Consider the following 14,272-nt stretch of genomic DNA (forward strand, 5'->3'; position numbering starts at 1 on the left):
TCAGGCAACTGTAAGTGGGCAGGAAAACACGTACCCTAATCTGAAGTGAGCATGACAGTGTACATGTAGAAAGAAGAAAAATCTAGTTTTGAATATAGGAATAGCAATGCAGAAAATCTGCCTACCCTCAATAAACAACCCCTAATAATTGATATAATTTCTTTCTCTAAATTCTTTTTTTTTTTTTTTTTTTATTTTTATTTTATGCTGTTATAATTGCATAAGCACAGGTGACAAATGTATCGGTAAAAGAGAGGGATTAAGCCCTCACGAGTTTGGGGTTTGGTGCTTGTGTTTCAAGTAGACGCCTTAAATATGTAGGAGGTTTCATTGCCTAAATTTCTTATTCACCAGCATGACTGAGAAGGACAGTAAGTTGGTAAATCCATGCAGCTCTTCAGAGCCCCTACCTTTGAAGCTAGTCACTTATTTTTAATCCATCTGGGCTTAGATAGTTGTCCCTCACTCTTCCCAGTCTTTCTATTTCTGTTCTTGGCCTCACCTCCCAAGCTTTTGTGCTTGGTCTGAGGTGGATTTAGTTGTGTGTGTGTGTTGTTGCATTCAGTTTGGTTGTTGTCGTTCTCTGTTTCGTTTGTAAATTAGCACCCCATCCACTCCCGCCCCAATTCCAGCCAGGATACAGCAGCATTTCAGGGTTAAGCAGAAGTGCTAGTTTGTATTGTATGGTGAGAAAACAAGGCCTCCAAAGCTATTTTGGGTTCCCCATTGTGATGAGAAGCAGTCTATAAATGTAAGTGCAGCAGCTCTGCGGCAGCTCACGTTAAACATGGCATGCAGCAATGGAAACATCACCACTGCAGAATCGCATCTGCAGAACCACGTGAGCTCATTGCTCTGCACACCCACCTCTGGAAATGAGGGACCGAGAGAAGTGGAGGAGCAGAGATCCTCCTCACAAATCCATGCCATAAGCCACAGAAAGATGAGCCATTTCCAAGTCCTTGCATGGAGCCAAGTTGCTTATCTGTCAGTTAGAAATTATACCAGTACTTGCTCTCTGGAGCATGTAAGAAAATCGTGGCAATTTTGGTTTTTTTTCTTGCTGTGAAATTTGAGAAGTTTTTGTCCACACCTGCTTATGAGCAATGCAGGATGGCACCTGCAAGCCTAAGCAGTGAGGGTGTAGCTGCAGTATTACAGCCTCTCAGCAGGCACCCTCCTTCCCACATTGCTGCCAGCCCACCCCAAATCAGTATCATAAAATTCCTTCTATGATCAGGCTCTGCTGAAAGATACGGAAGGAGCAGGGTCCCCTCTGATAAGGACATCCTCACTTCCTTTGCCTTGCTGTCATGCATCACTACCAATCCATTCAGGCCTGACACCCCACTACAGTCTCCTGCAGCATCAGGTAGGTCACACACCTTCCCAGACCCGAGGGACTGGCAGCCAGGCAGCCAAGTCACAGCCATCCCCTGCAGGATCATGTCCCTCTGGCCACAAGAGCTGTGGGACACCCTGTGGGTCTTCGTTGTGCATGAGAGCGAGCACCCACAGCTGAAACAGTTCAGAGATGTCTTTGACTTCTGGGGTACTTCTCTGTATAGAACTCACATGCTCTTTCCTACATCATCCTTACTCCATCCTCTCTCCCTGGCTTCTCAGTGTAACCCTTTATTTTTAGCAGTAGTTCAAAAAAGGGATCAGATGACATTCACCAGGGCATGTAAAAAATAAGTACAAAAGCTCTCACGTCCAACAAGAAAACTGCCAGTTTTCTTTAACTTCTATCAAATATGCCAACACGTCATGTTCCGTCTATAAAGAGTATTTTCAGAGGCATTAATCTAATGCACTGTACTGCTAGTAATTAGTCAAAGTCACCTTCTATTGATTGCCCTTTCTCTATAGACTTTACTGACTGCTACCCCCTCCCCTTGTTCTGGTGTCTGTGTGTCTGTGCGCTTCACTAATGAGAAATTCTCATTTTCCCTCCTTATTCTGTCTCTACCCACTTTGCTCCCTAGCAGAAAAGAAATGGTTTACAGATGAGCCGGATAATGCCTATCCCAGAAACATTCAAATCAAGCCCATGAGCACTCACATGGCCAATCAGATCAATCAATACAAATCGACAAGCAGCTTGATACCACCGATCAGAGAAGTTGAAGACGAATGTTGACTCCTTCAAGGCCAGAACTAATTTTTTAAAGCCCGACAAACTTCATGAACGGTGACGTGACATTTATTCCTCTTACATGCCGAACCACTGACGGAGAACTTTTGAAGGGCAAGCGTAACGGGGAAACAAAGTAGACAGATCTTTGTTTGTCTGCCTTTAATATTGCTTCCATGTATTTTGGAAACTTTCAGTTTTAAATGAACATAATCAGAACTAGTCATGTATAGCCTCTAGCAGTTTAAATTATTTTTCTTTATTAGGAAAAATATATATTTTTTCTTTTTTTTCTTCATTGTCAAGTATTTTCCCTTTCAAAAACTGCAGATGTGGCCGGACTCCTAAGACAGGAAATAATAACCAAAAACACCACATCCCAGTCTTCAGCCTAAAGGAGGATGATGGTCACAGTTATAAGGATATATAATCCAGGGAGACAAAAGAGATATTTACAAAAAGGAAATAAGTGAAGGCCCAGCTTGTATTGTAGTAACCCCCCCCCCCCCCCCCCAAAAAAAAAAGGAAGGAAAAAAAAAAAAGAAAAGAAAAGAAAAGAAAAAAAGAACAGTCCAAAACATGTTTCTTTACAGAAGGATGTGTATTTTGTTCAGCATTGACACCAGCTCTTAATAAACTGAACTTATTTATTTTCAAATGTGAAAGTCATATTTTTGTACATGTAACACGAGACATTATTGGTTTTATTACAGTATACAGCTCACCCTCATTGCCAGTGACATGCAAGTCCAACCACCCCATGCACTGTAATGCCCCTGCAGAAGCCCCACATCCTCTATAGCCCTCTGCGCTGTCAAGTGTGCTGTGGAACATCATCACCCCAAGCCGAGGGACATGTAGGCAGGGCACTCACAGGCAGCACTTGTTATAAATGGCAACCCTGGCTTCAGCAGAGGCTTATTCCAGACAATTCCTTCTTTGCCACAGGTTACAGCACTGTGAGCTGGAGCACCTAAACAGTGTGTGAACTCATAAGCCAAAAGCTTTCTCATCCACCATATTCTGTTGGTTTCTTAAGACTGAAGTACAGATGGGTCCGCATCAGTCTTGCGTATCCGACTCAAATTCTTCCTGATCCACAGCAAGCTTTAGCCCCAGACCTGTGGTGATAACACACGCCTCCATGAAGGGCATTGAATTGCCTTTGCTGACCGCTGATCAGGATAAAAACCTGTGGCTTTGCCTCAGCTTGACAACGTCAATGCACTGTTGTCAGTGATGTGCTGTACCAAGCAACATCACAGTTTGGCAGTGTCTTTTTTTCCCCGTTATGTATCTATTTTAGTTTGCTTTGCGGGGACACCATGCTTAAAGGTAAGGCAATAACCAAATCAAAGTAAAAATAATGAATGTATTTATCCTACCTTACAAAAGGCCTTCAACAGGTGCCTTTTGTGTCAGCAGTTTCACAAAGTTGCCAACAAGCTTTCTAGCCAGCAGAGAGAAAAGTGCTCTCATATCTGTGCTGCAGTATCTATTCACACCAAGCATTTGGTGGTCTAAATGATTCAGTAAACCTGTCTATCTATCTCAAAGTAGCAACATCAGATAAAATTGTGTGAAGAAAAAAATAAATAAAATGAAAAGGCTGTGATATTAAGGAATAAAACAACAACATAGGACACAGTAAGTAGGAAAGGCAGCTTTTCATGGCGCAAGATAACCGTAGGCTCTGTAATTCTGCAGAATAGTGAAATACCGCAATAAAACATACCGTGGTACTTTTATCATTAGAGAAATATCCGTGAATCAATCTGATACAAAGCAGATTAATATGTTGTCAAAACAATGATGTCCACTATGTAATCCAACATTTAAGCTAAGCTCTCTCGGCCTTGATGTTTGTCCACTGGCTGCGGTACAAATGTAACCATACTACCACCTTATAGGCTTTATGCTGGAGTGACTTCTTGGACTGCAACTACTTTGTTGCTACATTTTGTAGAATAGGTATTTAAAGAAAATAACAGGACTTGTTATGCAGTATATGTAGAATTGGATCGTTTAAAATATTTCAATATCTCCTGCAAAGAAACAAAACAGTTTAAGCAGTTTCTCATTACTATTTAGACCATGTTTCTCTCATTTCACAGTCCCAGAACAGAAGATGATTTGGGCGAGTTCTTCCAATCTATGCCACTCAAGCTAACGACATGTTATAATCTGCATCCAGTTTCTGCAGTGGGTCAAGTTAGGCCTTTTCTTTGAAGTCAGCGCTCCTTTTTCATTTATGAACTGCTTTCATGGTAACCTCAGCGGAAAAAGCCAGTCCCACTTACAAGAGAAATCTTGAAAATGGTGTCAGACCTCACCAAGTTCGCATTAATTGTCTTTTTCAAAGACTGGTGTGTAATCTATGGGGAAAATTACACCTGTGCACACTGTGCCAGTTCTGAGTGTCCGTCCTTCAGAATAGAGTACTCAAAGTACAAAACACACTAAAGAATCAAACAAAACAGTCCTACATCATTAAGGTTTGTGTGTCTGTCCCGGGTAACCGTCATACAGCAAAATGCCAAGCTGCCAACTGTACACAGGTAAAGGACAAGCTCTGATCACTCTCGCAGATAGGTGTGTATATAAGGGTAGGAAGATGGATCAATACGAGAGACAAGCAGGTATAATTGTGCTGTTTGGACTTCCCAGTTATAGAAAACCTAAGAGAAATCAAAAATATTTTCTTGCTCTTCTTCTCAGTGATCAAAAGCTCAGGACTGGCTTCTAGCAATTAGCTGGAGGAGCATGTAGCAAGCCTCTTGGAGATCTTTAACCCTCCACCATTAAACACCACAGTAAGGTCAGCACTAAGGTTTGGATGTATTAGTGGCATCACAGCAAGGGGCTGGGAAAGTGGCCTAAGGACAGCTGACTGGCAATACGAGGAGTGAAGGAGAAATGAAATTTTGAGGTTCCTGAAGAAATCCTAGCCCTCTCTCAAAAGAGAAGGAAAAATGGAATTTGTGCTTTCGCAGGAGTTGCATGCACGATCAGTCAAGGCTAAACAGGCTTTGGTGGTTGTTAATCAGGTGGTGGATACCATGTATGTGTTTTCACGTGTGAATGCACACACACACATATGTGTGGATACAGACACATGTATTTGGGGTGTTTGTAAGTATTAGGTACAGGTCAGAGCCACCCCCAAAGGATGACAGTTTTGTCTTTTAGGGGAGGGGGAGGATGGCAGAGATGAGGTGAAGATGTACACAAAGAGAAAGGGCATACATCACCCAAGGGCTAACACATGGAGGAAATGTATCTACTGGTCTCGCATGGTCTGAATACAGAGAAACCACTCTAGGTGGCTAGCTGCATGCCAGCCATATGCTTACAGCGTGCTGCCAGCACTATGTCCCATATGCACGTGCTGGAATGCTAGCACAGTGCCTGCAAGCCAGCCGGTCTCTGTCTAGTGGGCAGTATTTTAACAATGCAGCCCCTGAATCACACCAGCACCAGAGTGAAAGGACAGAATTGCCTGCTGCCCTGGCATTGGAGAGGGTGCTGCTCAGGCACTGTGCGCAGCCCCCTGACAGCCACACATAGCACAAGTTAATGCATAAAGAGGATAGTCTGAGCCTAAATGCAATGGGACTGTTTTAGTGGTGTGTGTAAGGCAATGGGCATGCAATGTATTGTTTGGTAGGGATAAAATTGGAAAACAAAAAGGCAACCACAGTTTCTTGAAAACTGCAAAGACCATCTAAAAATGCCATCCATGTTGACAACTCTTGCGTGTCGAACTCAGCATCTGTGGTTAAAAAGCAGGTGCATGTGGCTCAAAGTACAAGCCTCTTGGTTGGGGACAAGGTCACTTAAGCAGCACTACAGGTTCATGAACAATGTTATTATTCCACCTATGGCACGCAGAGACCCTAGCAGCCCCAAAGACAGGCATGTGAGGACAGGCAACAAGCAAGAGCACAGCAGGGACATCCAGGTTTTCATACAAATGTCAGTGTGCAACTATTTCCCATGTGTGTATGAAGGGAAACTCAGCGATACTTATACAAGGTGAAGACAGTAAAAATGACTGTAATGAGGACCCTGTGCAGCCTTATCAAGCCACACAGATGTCTAGTCACTGGGTCTTCAGAAGCCTATAGGCTGTTATAACAGCTGTGGATGTACAGGAAGCCACATTTAGACACAGTAAATATTTTTTTTTATTCTTTTTTCATTTGTAAAGGAAAAGCATCCCAATGAGTCAGATCGCATGCATAGGGAATTATCCTCAGCCAAAAACAGAAAAATGGGAAAAGGCGTTGACACTGAATATGCAACAGGACACTAGAACAATGGTGTCTAAATGCTTTTTTTACAGGTCGACAGGTAGCAAGAAGAGACACCGTTGGCATTTGTTTGTTGTGTGGTCTGGTTTTGGTTTTGGTTTTGCCAATGAAAGGAGTATTTGCACATACTGAAGTCTTTATAGAGTAGGAGAAGGAAAGGAAACTGTATTCAATCACAGAGGATTGCTTCTGGCAGTTCTGTTTGGGTGCGAGCTAAGTCTAGAAGTAACCGGATGCATAAACGGATGCATGATGGAAGCAGCAATGTAAAAATCCTACATGTTTGTCCTCACTGCCCGTCACTCATCATTTAATCCATAAACCTGTTAACAACTTTCCCGGGACACGGGGACACTCGCACGGAATCAGGAAAAAAACAGAGCAGGCATTCACAGATTCTCATCGCAAAGCATGTTCCTAAAGGCTACTGCAGAGCAATGTATTTGAAATGAGAGCATACTATGTGTGGGGTGGGGGGGAGAAAATTCATGGGGAAAGCTGTTATCATTGTGAATTTCCTCAGCATCAAAAGAAGCATGCATCCCACCTTTCATTTCTAGTTTAAAACCTGCCTAAAACAAGCATGCAAAAGGGGAAAAGCAGGACAAAGTGAAGACAGAAATGCTTTCCTTGTGTTGTGAGGGCCTGGGAACATCTATCACAGTCAATGGCAGATGTAGAAGTAAAAAAAAAAAAAAAAGGAGGAAATTAAAAAAAAGGAAGAATAAAAAATAAACAAACAAACAAACAAACAAACAAAAAAAAAACAGATGAAAGGTGAAAGAAGAGGTCTGTGTATTCCCTCATTTGTTGTCCTCTCCCTGCCATCCGAACCACCATTGACCACAACATTTGAACATGAATTTTATTTCATGTAGAGTCCAAGGGTGCTTTACCAATCTCATGCCTGGCAGACTGTTTTGATTTTAATTTTATTATATATGTAGATGTCATATATAGATCTGGTAATCTTCAGTTAGCAGGCATACTATCTGTAGTGTTTTTGTAGTGAGTAATATTAGTAGCTGTCAGTACACCCCCATCTGAAACGAAGAAAGGAATCGAGAACCTGCTCAGCTGTCGCCACTGTTCGTGACGGTACTGTGGCCTACAGTCTGCCCCAGCACTTATCAAAGCTATATTTATGTAACCAATGTAGCTATCCTGCACAGACAGACATTCTCTGCTATAGAACACGCAGCCATAGTGAAACTAAGTAGTCTTTAATGTTCAGTAGTCTATAGAACCAAGTAAATTCTACTGAAATCAATAGATTTCTATGCTGCCTGTATAAAGTCTCTGTGGAGGAAAGAAAATTTAAGAAGTACTTGTGTATCACTTTGGGTCTAAATAACAGCAATAGCTAACTTCTTATGAATCTAAAAGACGGGAATGCTGCATTCAATTAGAATCTCAGTGAGGTTAAGGGAAAGCTTCTTTCTGCCTCAGTCAATGCAATTTAAAGGAGAGCTTTATAACCTAAAAACAACAGCAATGATATATAGACAGTTGAGTACGTGTAATAGGAAAAGAGATTTTTTTTCAGAAATCAAAAATGGGGCATACGAGCATTGTGTTGACTAAAAAATTACAAAAAGGAGCCATGCGAAAAGGTCAGCAGAAGTTACACCAAGTAGCTGTTCAGGAGTGCCGCTACTGTGACAGTGTATCTCGGGACACACATGCCTAGCCAATGCAAAGAATGTCATGTCAGTTTATTTAAAAAAAAAAAAAAAGTCAGTGATAGAATGTGAACTTTTGCATTTTTGGAGAGGGCATGGCTATTTTTTCTTTCCTTTCCTCAGAAAAATAAGTAAACAATTTAAAAATAAAATAAAATAAATAAGATGAGGCCAAGAAAACACACACAAAATCATGTATACAGCATATTCTGATGCTACACCTGTCTATGTAGTTGTAGGTTGGGGGTGGGCTTGGGGAAAGTACACTGAGAAACAACTATCAACTTACAAGGAGGTTCATGGAGAAAAAGGAGTATGACTTCATCATTTTACATTTTAACGTGAAGGATTGGCAAGAGAACAAATGGTGGTGCTCAGAAATGATCTACCTGACTTTGTCATATGTAATAATCATGAAAAAATATATTGTCCTGTAAAAAGGGTTTGTACATAACTTGTACATGGTTTCATTTTGTATTTTTCTCAGATTAAAATTTATGTATTTGTGTTCTAAAACAAGGAGAGATTTCTCTGTTTGTGTGCCGCATCTTCTTTGAGACAGGCCGTGTCCTGAAACATTGTGTATGCAACTTGTAGCACCGAGTCACTAATAAGACTGTAGTTGTGAAACCAGCACTATTAATACGTTGAACTAAGAGGAACGCAGGCACCTAATGCCCTCACGTGTTTTCCTGGACCAGCCATTGTCTAATAATAATTCATATCAGCCAATGCAGAAGGTCCCATGACAGCTGTAAGCGAGTAAGTCTCCTATAACAACTAATGTCACCCTAGCACCAGTTACGTAGTTCTAGTCACAACTGTCATAATTCTAGGACAATTCAGCTCCTTTCAGTGGCTGAACACAGCATCTCCTGACAACCTTGGCTCCGATTGCTCAGGTTAAAATGGATCCAAAACTTTGCTGGAGGATTCTGATTCCATATCATAAATGTACATAAAATCCAATGGCAAAATTTGGATTATGCTTTCTCCGTTGCAGACAAGGAACCAGGTATAGTCCTATGTCCAGATATGTGCAAGTGACTTTTATTAAGACCAAGAATCCCTTTGGAGTCTGTAAGGTTACCTACATGTGTTTGTGATTCTGCTAATTAAAATAACTGTGTCATCAAAGCTGTTTTCAGCAGTTTTCAGTACCAGGCCATCATATTGGTAAGGAACCACAGTATGATAGACCTTCTCTGCTATGAAACTATGAAGAAGAAAGATGGAGGATAGAGCACTGCAAGCAGTTAGTTTGCTTCCGACCAGGAGATGCACAATATGAAGAAGCTGGGACCGAATGTTGGCACTGGCTTCAGATGCAATCCAGGCAAATAATAGAGTGCCCCAGGGAAAAAGCAATGCTCAATAGTACCTGTGCAGAATTCTGGGGAACTGTGCAACAATGTGGCTTGGTACCACCCTCAGCATAGCTAACCGGTTCCAGCTTCCCTGAGAGCACCTCAAAGCCATCCTTAAGTACTCTCACTGGGGAAAGGAGGCCACACTGTGCCATATAAACAAAGATTTCTGTGGGTAAAACAGTGTGATGGACGAGTGCCTAAATGTTATTAAATCTGCGTAGAGACATATACTGAGATGATCAATACTGTAGCTGGTCATACCAGACCTCATACCCTGTCATGGTCAGGCCCTATCTAGTAAGGCTGATTGCTAGAAGTACTGAAGGAGAATGAAAAAAAAATGGAGTGAGGCACCAGCTCAATAAGTGTCAATGCAGGTGTAATGTGGCACCTGGTCCCTGCACAAGCATCTGGCACAAAGGAGATATTTGTCCAGGCGTAGTTGTCTGTGATATGTAGATGCATATGTATATGTACATATGTGCAGTCTAAAGGTAGAGGTAGGTCTGCTTCTAAGTACTGAGGACATGGCAATTAAAGACCCTAATTAAAAAGCGAGTCCAGAGCCAATGAACAGCTGTAGTGCAGTCCCAGCTTTCAACTGCGTAAGCCTGCTGTTTGTGACAGTGGCAGTGAAACAGTGCTCAGGTAGTGACAGAAGTACAGATAAAAGTCTAGTGAAAGTATGCACTGGTCCCCTGAGATTACCAACAGTATTGTTTGCTGGACCAAGTGTGCTCCCTTCCCAACATTCGACCCTCTGTGTTGGGTCTGTCTGAGCTGGAGTCACCTTTTCCCTCCAGCAGCCCACACAGCGCTGTACTCTGCACTCGTAGCTGGAACAGCCCTGATATCACTCCAGTGTTGTGTCTATTGCTGCGTAGTGCTGGCACAGCATCAGGACTCCTTCCAAGCCCCCAAGAGCCAGCAGACTGGGGGTGGGCAAGTGATGGGGAGGGGACATCGCCGGGGCAGCTGACCTAAACCAACCAAAGGGATATTCCATAACACCTGATGTCACACTCCGCAATAAAAGGGGGGGCTCTCGTGGGGCAGGGGCTGTTCCTCCTAAACAACCACTACGCGTTTGAGGCCCTGCTTCCCAGCACGTGGCCGAACACCGCTCATTGATGGGAAGTAGAGAATTATTTTTTTCCCTCTCTCTGTGCTTCCGCACAGACTGATTGTTTCTTTTGTTTCTTTTTTCCTCCCCATTCCCTTTCCCTTTAATTAAACCTTTCTCATCTCAAACCTCAAGTTCTCTGTGTTGTATTTTTGAGAGCAGTTGTGGTGGAGCTCGGCTGCCCACCTGAGTAAAACCACCACACCCTCTCTCTTCCTGAACACTGATAATCCCTTAGGCATAGTCAGGAAGTCAGGTAAAAATGAGAAATGGGGTTCCTATCACCAGACCGTGACTGTGGAACATGCGTGGGCAAGGTACGTGCAGGTTGATCTCCTTTAACCTCCCCTTTAGTCACGCGTGGTCTTGTGGGGAGTAGCGCTGTCAGGTCATGCCATCACAGTACTGCACGCTGTACAGCACTGAAACAGAGCACATCACTGAGCGATAGCACCTGATGTCCTGTATGGTACACAGTAAGAGTGGCAGAAATTGCAAGGCTGGATAGATGTATATAGGATCAGGTCATCCTTCCACTTTCATGAGCACCAGGAGAATGAACTGAAACATGGCATGATAATGTGCATATTTATATATATATGTACCTGTATACAAAAAACACGCGTATATATACATATATACGTATACACGCAGACACAGACATGGCGGGCACAGCCTTTATTTTGGCACCGAGGCCCCTTGAGGCAGTCGTGAGAGCGGCCGGGCCCTGGCAGGCCTCACGGGGGCGGCTGACGAGGTGGGGCCGACTGCGCGCACAAAGGCGGCCCCTATGGGGTGCGGCGACCAGGGCCGGCAAAGAGGTACCGTGCGCGACCCTGAGAGCGCAGGCAGGGTCGCCTCTCAGTGAAAGGCTGCGGCCTCCAGGGGCGTCTCCTGGGGCGTCTCCCAGGGACTCGCGGTCTCAGCCCGTGACCCGGACAGAGGAGCCGCGACCCCCCACGGGGGCAGATGCCTATGTGCAGACAGAGCCCTTGATGACCGAAAAAGCTTCCCGGGCCGCAAGTTGCGGGGAACTTCACATTCCTGAGGGCCCCAGGGCCAAATTGGGCGTTGTGGGTGCAAGTATGTCCAGGTGAACATAGTTTTTGAGCAAGTGGCCACCTGGCAAGAGGAGCTCTACAGGCTGAAAGGCACATGGTGATCCAAATGAGAGATTAACACATGTTATCAAGCACTGGCACCATCTGAGCCGCAGTCCTGCCTTACATCCTCTCAGGAGACTGGTGAGGGAGCCTCCAATCCTGCATTGGCATGATCAATGGACTCTCAAGACAAGGGAGGCTGCGCCCTTATCTTTGCTGAGAGCTGACAGGGGAACATCCTCCTAGCTCCTGAGTTACCCCTACATGCTAAACATGATGCTCTGGGGCTCATACAAGTCAGGGATAATAATAACACAAATAGGGGCTTCCTGGTGTTGTTCCTCCACACAACTACCACCCATTCTTATTCTTTCACTTAGAGACAACTGAGGTCACTACAAGGAAACTACACGGCATCAAAAGGGACTCTGAGTCCCCCAGAAAGATGTTGAATGGACTGGGCACCCAGGTATGGTTCTCCTCAATCCTCCCTGTCAGAGACTGGCACCCAGGGAAGAGGCAACGTACAGATGAGGTGAAAGATCAGCTGCGCAGCTAGTGCCATTCTTGGGGCTTCGGGTGCTACAATCTCTGACACTTTCCTGAGAGGCTGGGAATGCTGACGCCAGATGGGCCCCACCTGTCAAAGTGGTGCGAGAGCCTGCATGTCTGCTTTGAAAGCTACACGGCAGACAGCAAGCACTCCGGGAGACTCTTGGAATGCACTGGGAACAACACCTACTTCCTCATCCGGGCATTAGCCAAGCCAAGCCAAGCAGAAGAGAGGCTTTTCTGGACCCGGTTCTCACCACTGTAGATGACCTTGAGATACACATTAGAATCGGAGGTGGCCTGCATTGCAGGGACCTTGCCCTGGTTGGCTTCGTGATCTCAGGGGACGTGAGCCTTTCAAAGACCAAGGTCAGGACCCTCACCTTTAGAGGAACACACTCCCAGTTAGTTATTCTCCCCATTAGTGGAAGAGCGCCCATGGGATGCACTGTCCTTGGGGACAGAGGATCTGGTCGGAGCTGACAAATCCTTGGGGATGCTTTTCTGAGAGCAAGCGCCAGACCTCTCTATTCCCATATCCAATAAATCAGACAGGAAGGGCAGGAAACTGACACAGCTGGGCAATACCCTCTCAGTCAACCTTAGGCAAAAGAAAGAAGAACCTGCACAGACAGTGGAAACAGGGCTGTGTGCCCAGGTACACGTATAAAACCACTGTCAGGACATGCACAGATGGGATCAGTAGAGCCAAGGCATACCTAACACACCTAACCGTGGTGAGGGATGCAAAAAAACAAAACAAACAAAAAAAAAGGGGGTGGGGGAATTCTATAGGTACATTGGCCAGAAAAGTAAAAGACTACAGAGAGGAGTGTACTGCCTCTAACAGATGTTGTTGGAGGGCTGGTAATGACAGGACTAGAGAAAGCTGAGGTACTACACGACTACTTCTTTGCCACAGTCTTCACTGGCACTCAGGCTGCCCACATCTCTCCTGTTCCCAAACCTCTAGGCACAGCCGGAAGGAGCAGAGTCCCTCCCAATGTAGTCAAAGAACAGTTCAGGACCTCCCGGTGCAACCGAACAGCTATAAGTAAGTCTATAGGGCCTGGTGACACAGATATTGGGGTTCTGAGGGAACTCGCTGATGTAGCAGCCACACCGCTCTCTATCAGTCATTCATCATATTTTTTTTAAAGAAAGAAAGAAGTCACGACAGTCAGGCAAAGTCCCTGGTGACTAGAAAACAGCACACAACATCACTCCTATTTCTCAAAAGGTTAGAAAGGAGGACCCGGAGAACTACAGACCGGGGAGCTACACCTCTGTGCCTGGCAAGATCATGGACCTGATCCTGTTGGACGGCTTTTTACGGCACTTGCAAGACCAGGAAGTGATCCAAGATATAGCTGGCATGGCTTCACCAAGGGCAAATCATGCCTAACCTACCTGCTTACCTGCTGGCCGTTTGTGATGGAGTGACCACATTTAAGTAAGCAAGTAAAAGCAAGTAAGCAAGCAAGCAAGTTGACTTAGGAAGACCAACTGATGTCATCTACCTGGACTTTTGTACAACTTCTGACACAGTCCCACATGACATCCTGATGACATCTACCTTGGAGAGATGATTGATAGATAGATACGGATTTGAAGGGTGGACCATTCTGTGGATAAGGAATTGGCTTGATGGACACACCCACAGAGTAGTAGTCAATGGCTCCACATCTGGGTGGAGGTCGGTGATGACTGGTGACCCTCAGGGGCCTGTCTTGGCACTGGTGTTTTCAATATCTTTGTCTGCAATATAGATGATGGGATTGGGTAAGTAAGTGAGTGCACCACCAGCAAGTTTGCAGATTTTCCTTATGATAGACTTTCTGAGGTGTGCCATAAAATTCATTTCCAATCCCCCACCACATGTGATTAGCTATCTCTGTTCTGTCTTTTCATAACACACTAACTTCATTGCTTGTTCTGCGATGTTACAGTCCATACAATACATTCGCATCCTTCATTCATCCTGCATATAAG

At 44.4% G+C, this 14,272-nt stretch overlaps 1 protein-coding gene and 1 long non-coding RNA gene across 35 annotated transcripts in view; one reads left to right on the forward strand and one right to left on the reverse strand.

Moving 5' to 3' along the window:
- KCNMA1 (potassium calcium-activated channel subfamily M alpha 1) overlaps positions 1 to 8,654 on the forward strand; it is a 469,740-nt gene extending 461,086 nt beyond the window's left edge. For 19 of the 33 annotated variants that reach the window (XM_072039507.1, XM_072039509.1, XM_021269702.4 and 16 more), the window contains one exon: positions 1,992 to 8,654. In XM_072039507.1, coding sequence (XP_071895608.1) covers positions 1,992 to 2,143 — 152 coding nt within the window. In that variant the 3' untranslated portion in view covers positions 2,144 to 8,654. Of the gene's footprint in view, positions 1 to 1,988 lie in introns of all 33 variants that reach the window. The other 14 variants (XM_027460038.3, XM_072039506.1, XM_072039508.1 and 11 more) reach the window with 1 other exon arrangement.
- Positions 8,655 to 11,288: 2,634 nt separating this feature from the next.
- LOC140002726 (uncharacterized) overlaps positions 11,289 to 14,272 on the reverse strand; it is a 70,582-nt gene continuing 67,598 nt past the window's right edge. For both annotated transcript variants that reach the window (XR_011810005.1, XR_011810004.1), the window contains one exon: positions 11,289 to 14,038. This is a non-coding gene — a long non-coding RNA (uncharacterized lncRNA). The remainder of the gene's footprint in view (positions 14,039 to 14,272) is intronic.

Source organism: Anas platyrhynchos, chromosome 6 (genome assembly GCF_047663525.1).
Source record: "Anas platyrhynchos isolate ZD024472 breed Pekin duck chromosome 6, IASCAAS_PekinDuck_T2T, whole genome shotgun sequence".
NCBI lineage: Eukaryota > Metazoa > Chordata > Aves > Anseriformes > Anatidae > Anas > Anas platyrhynchos.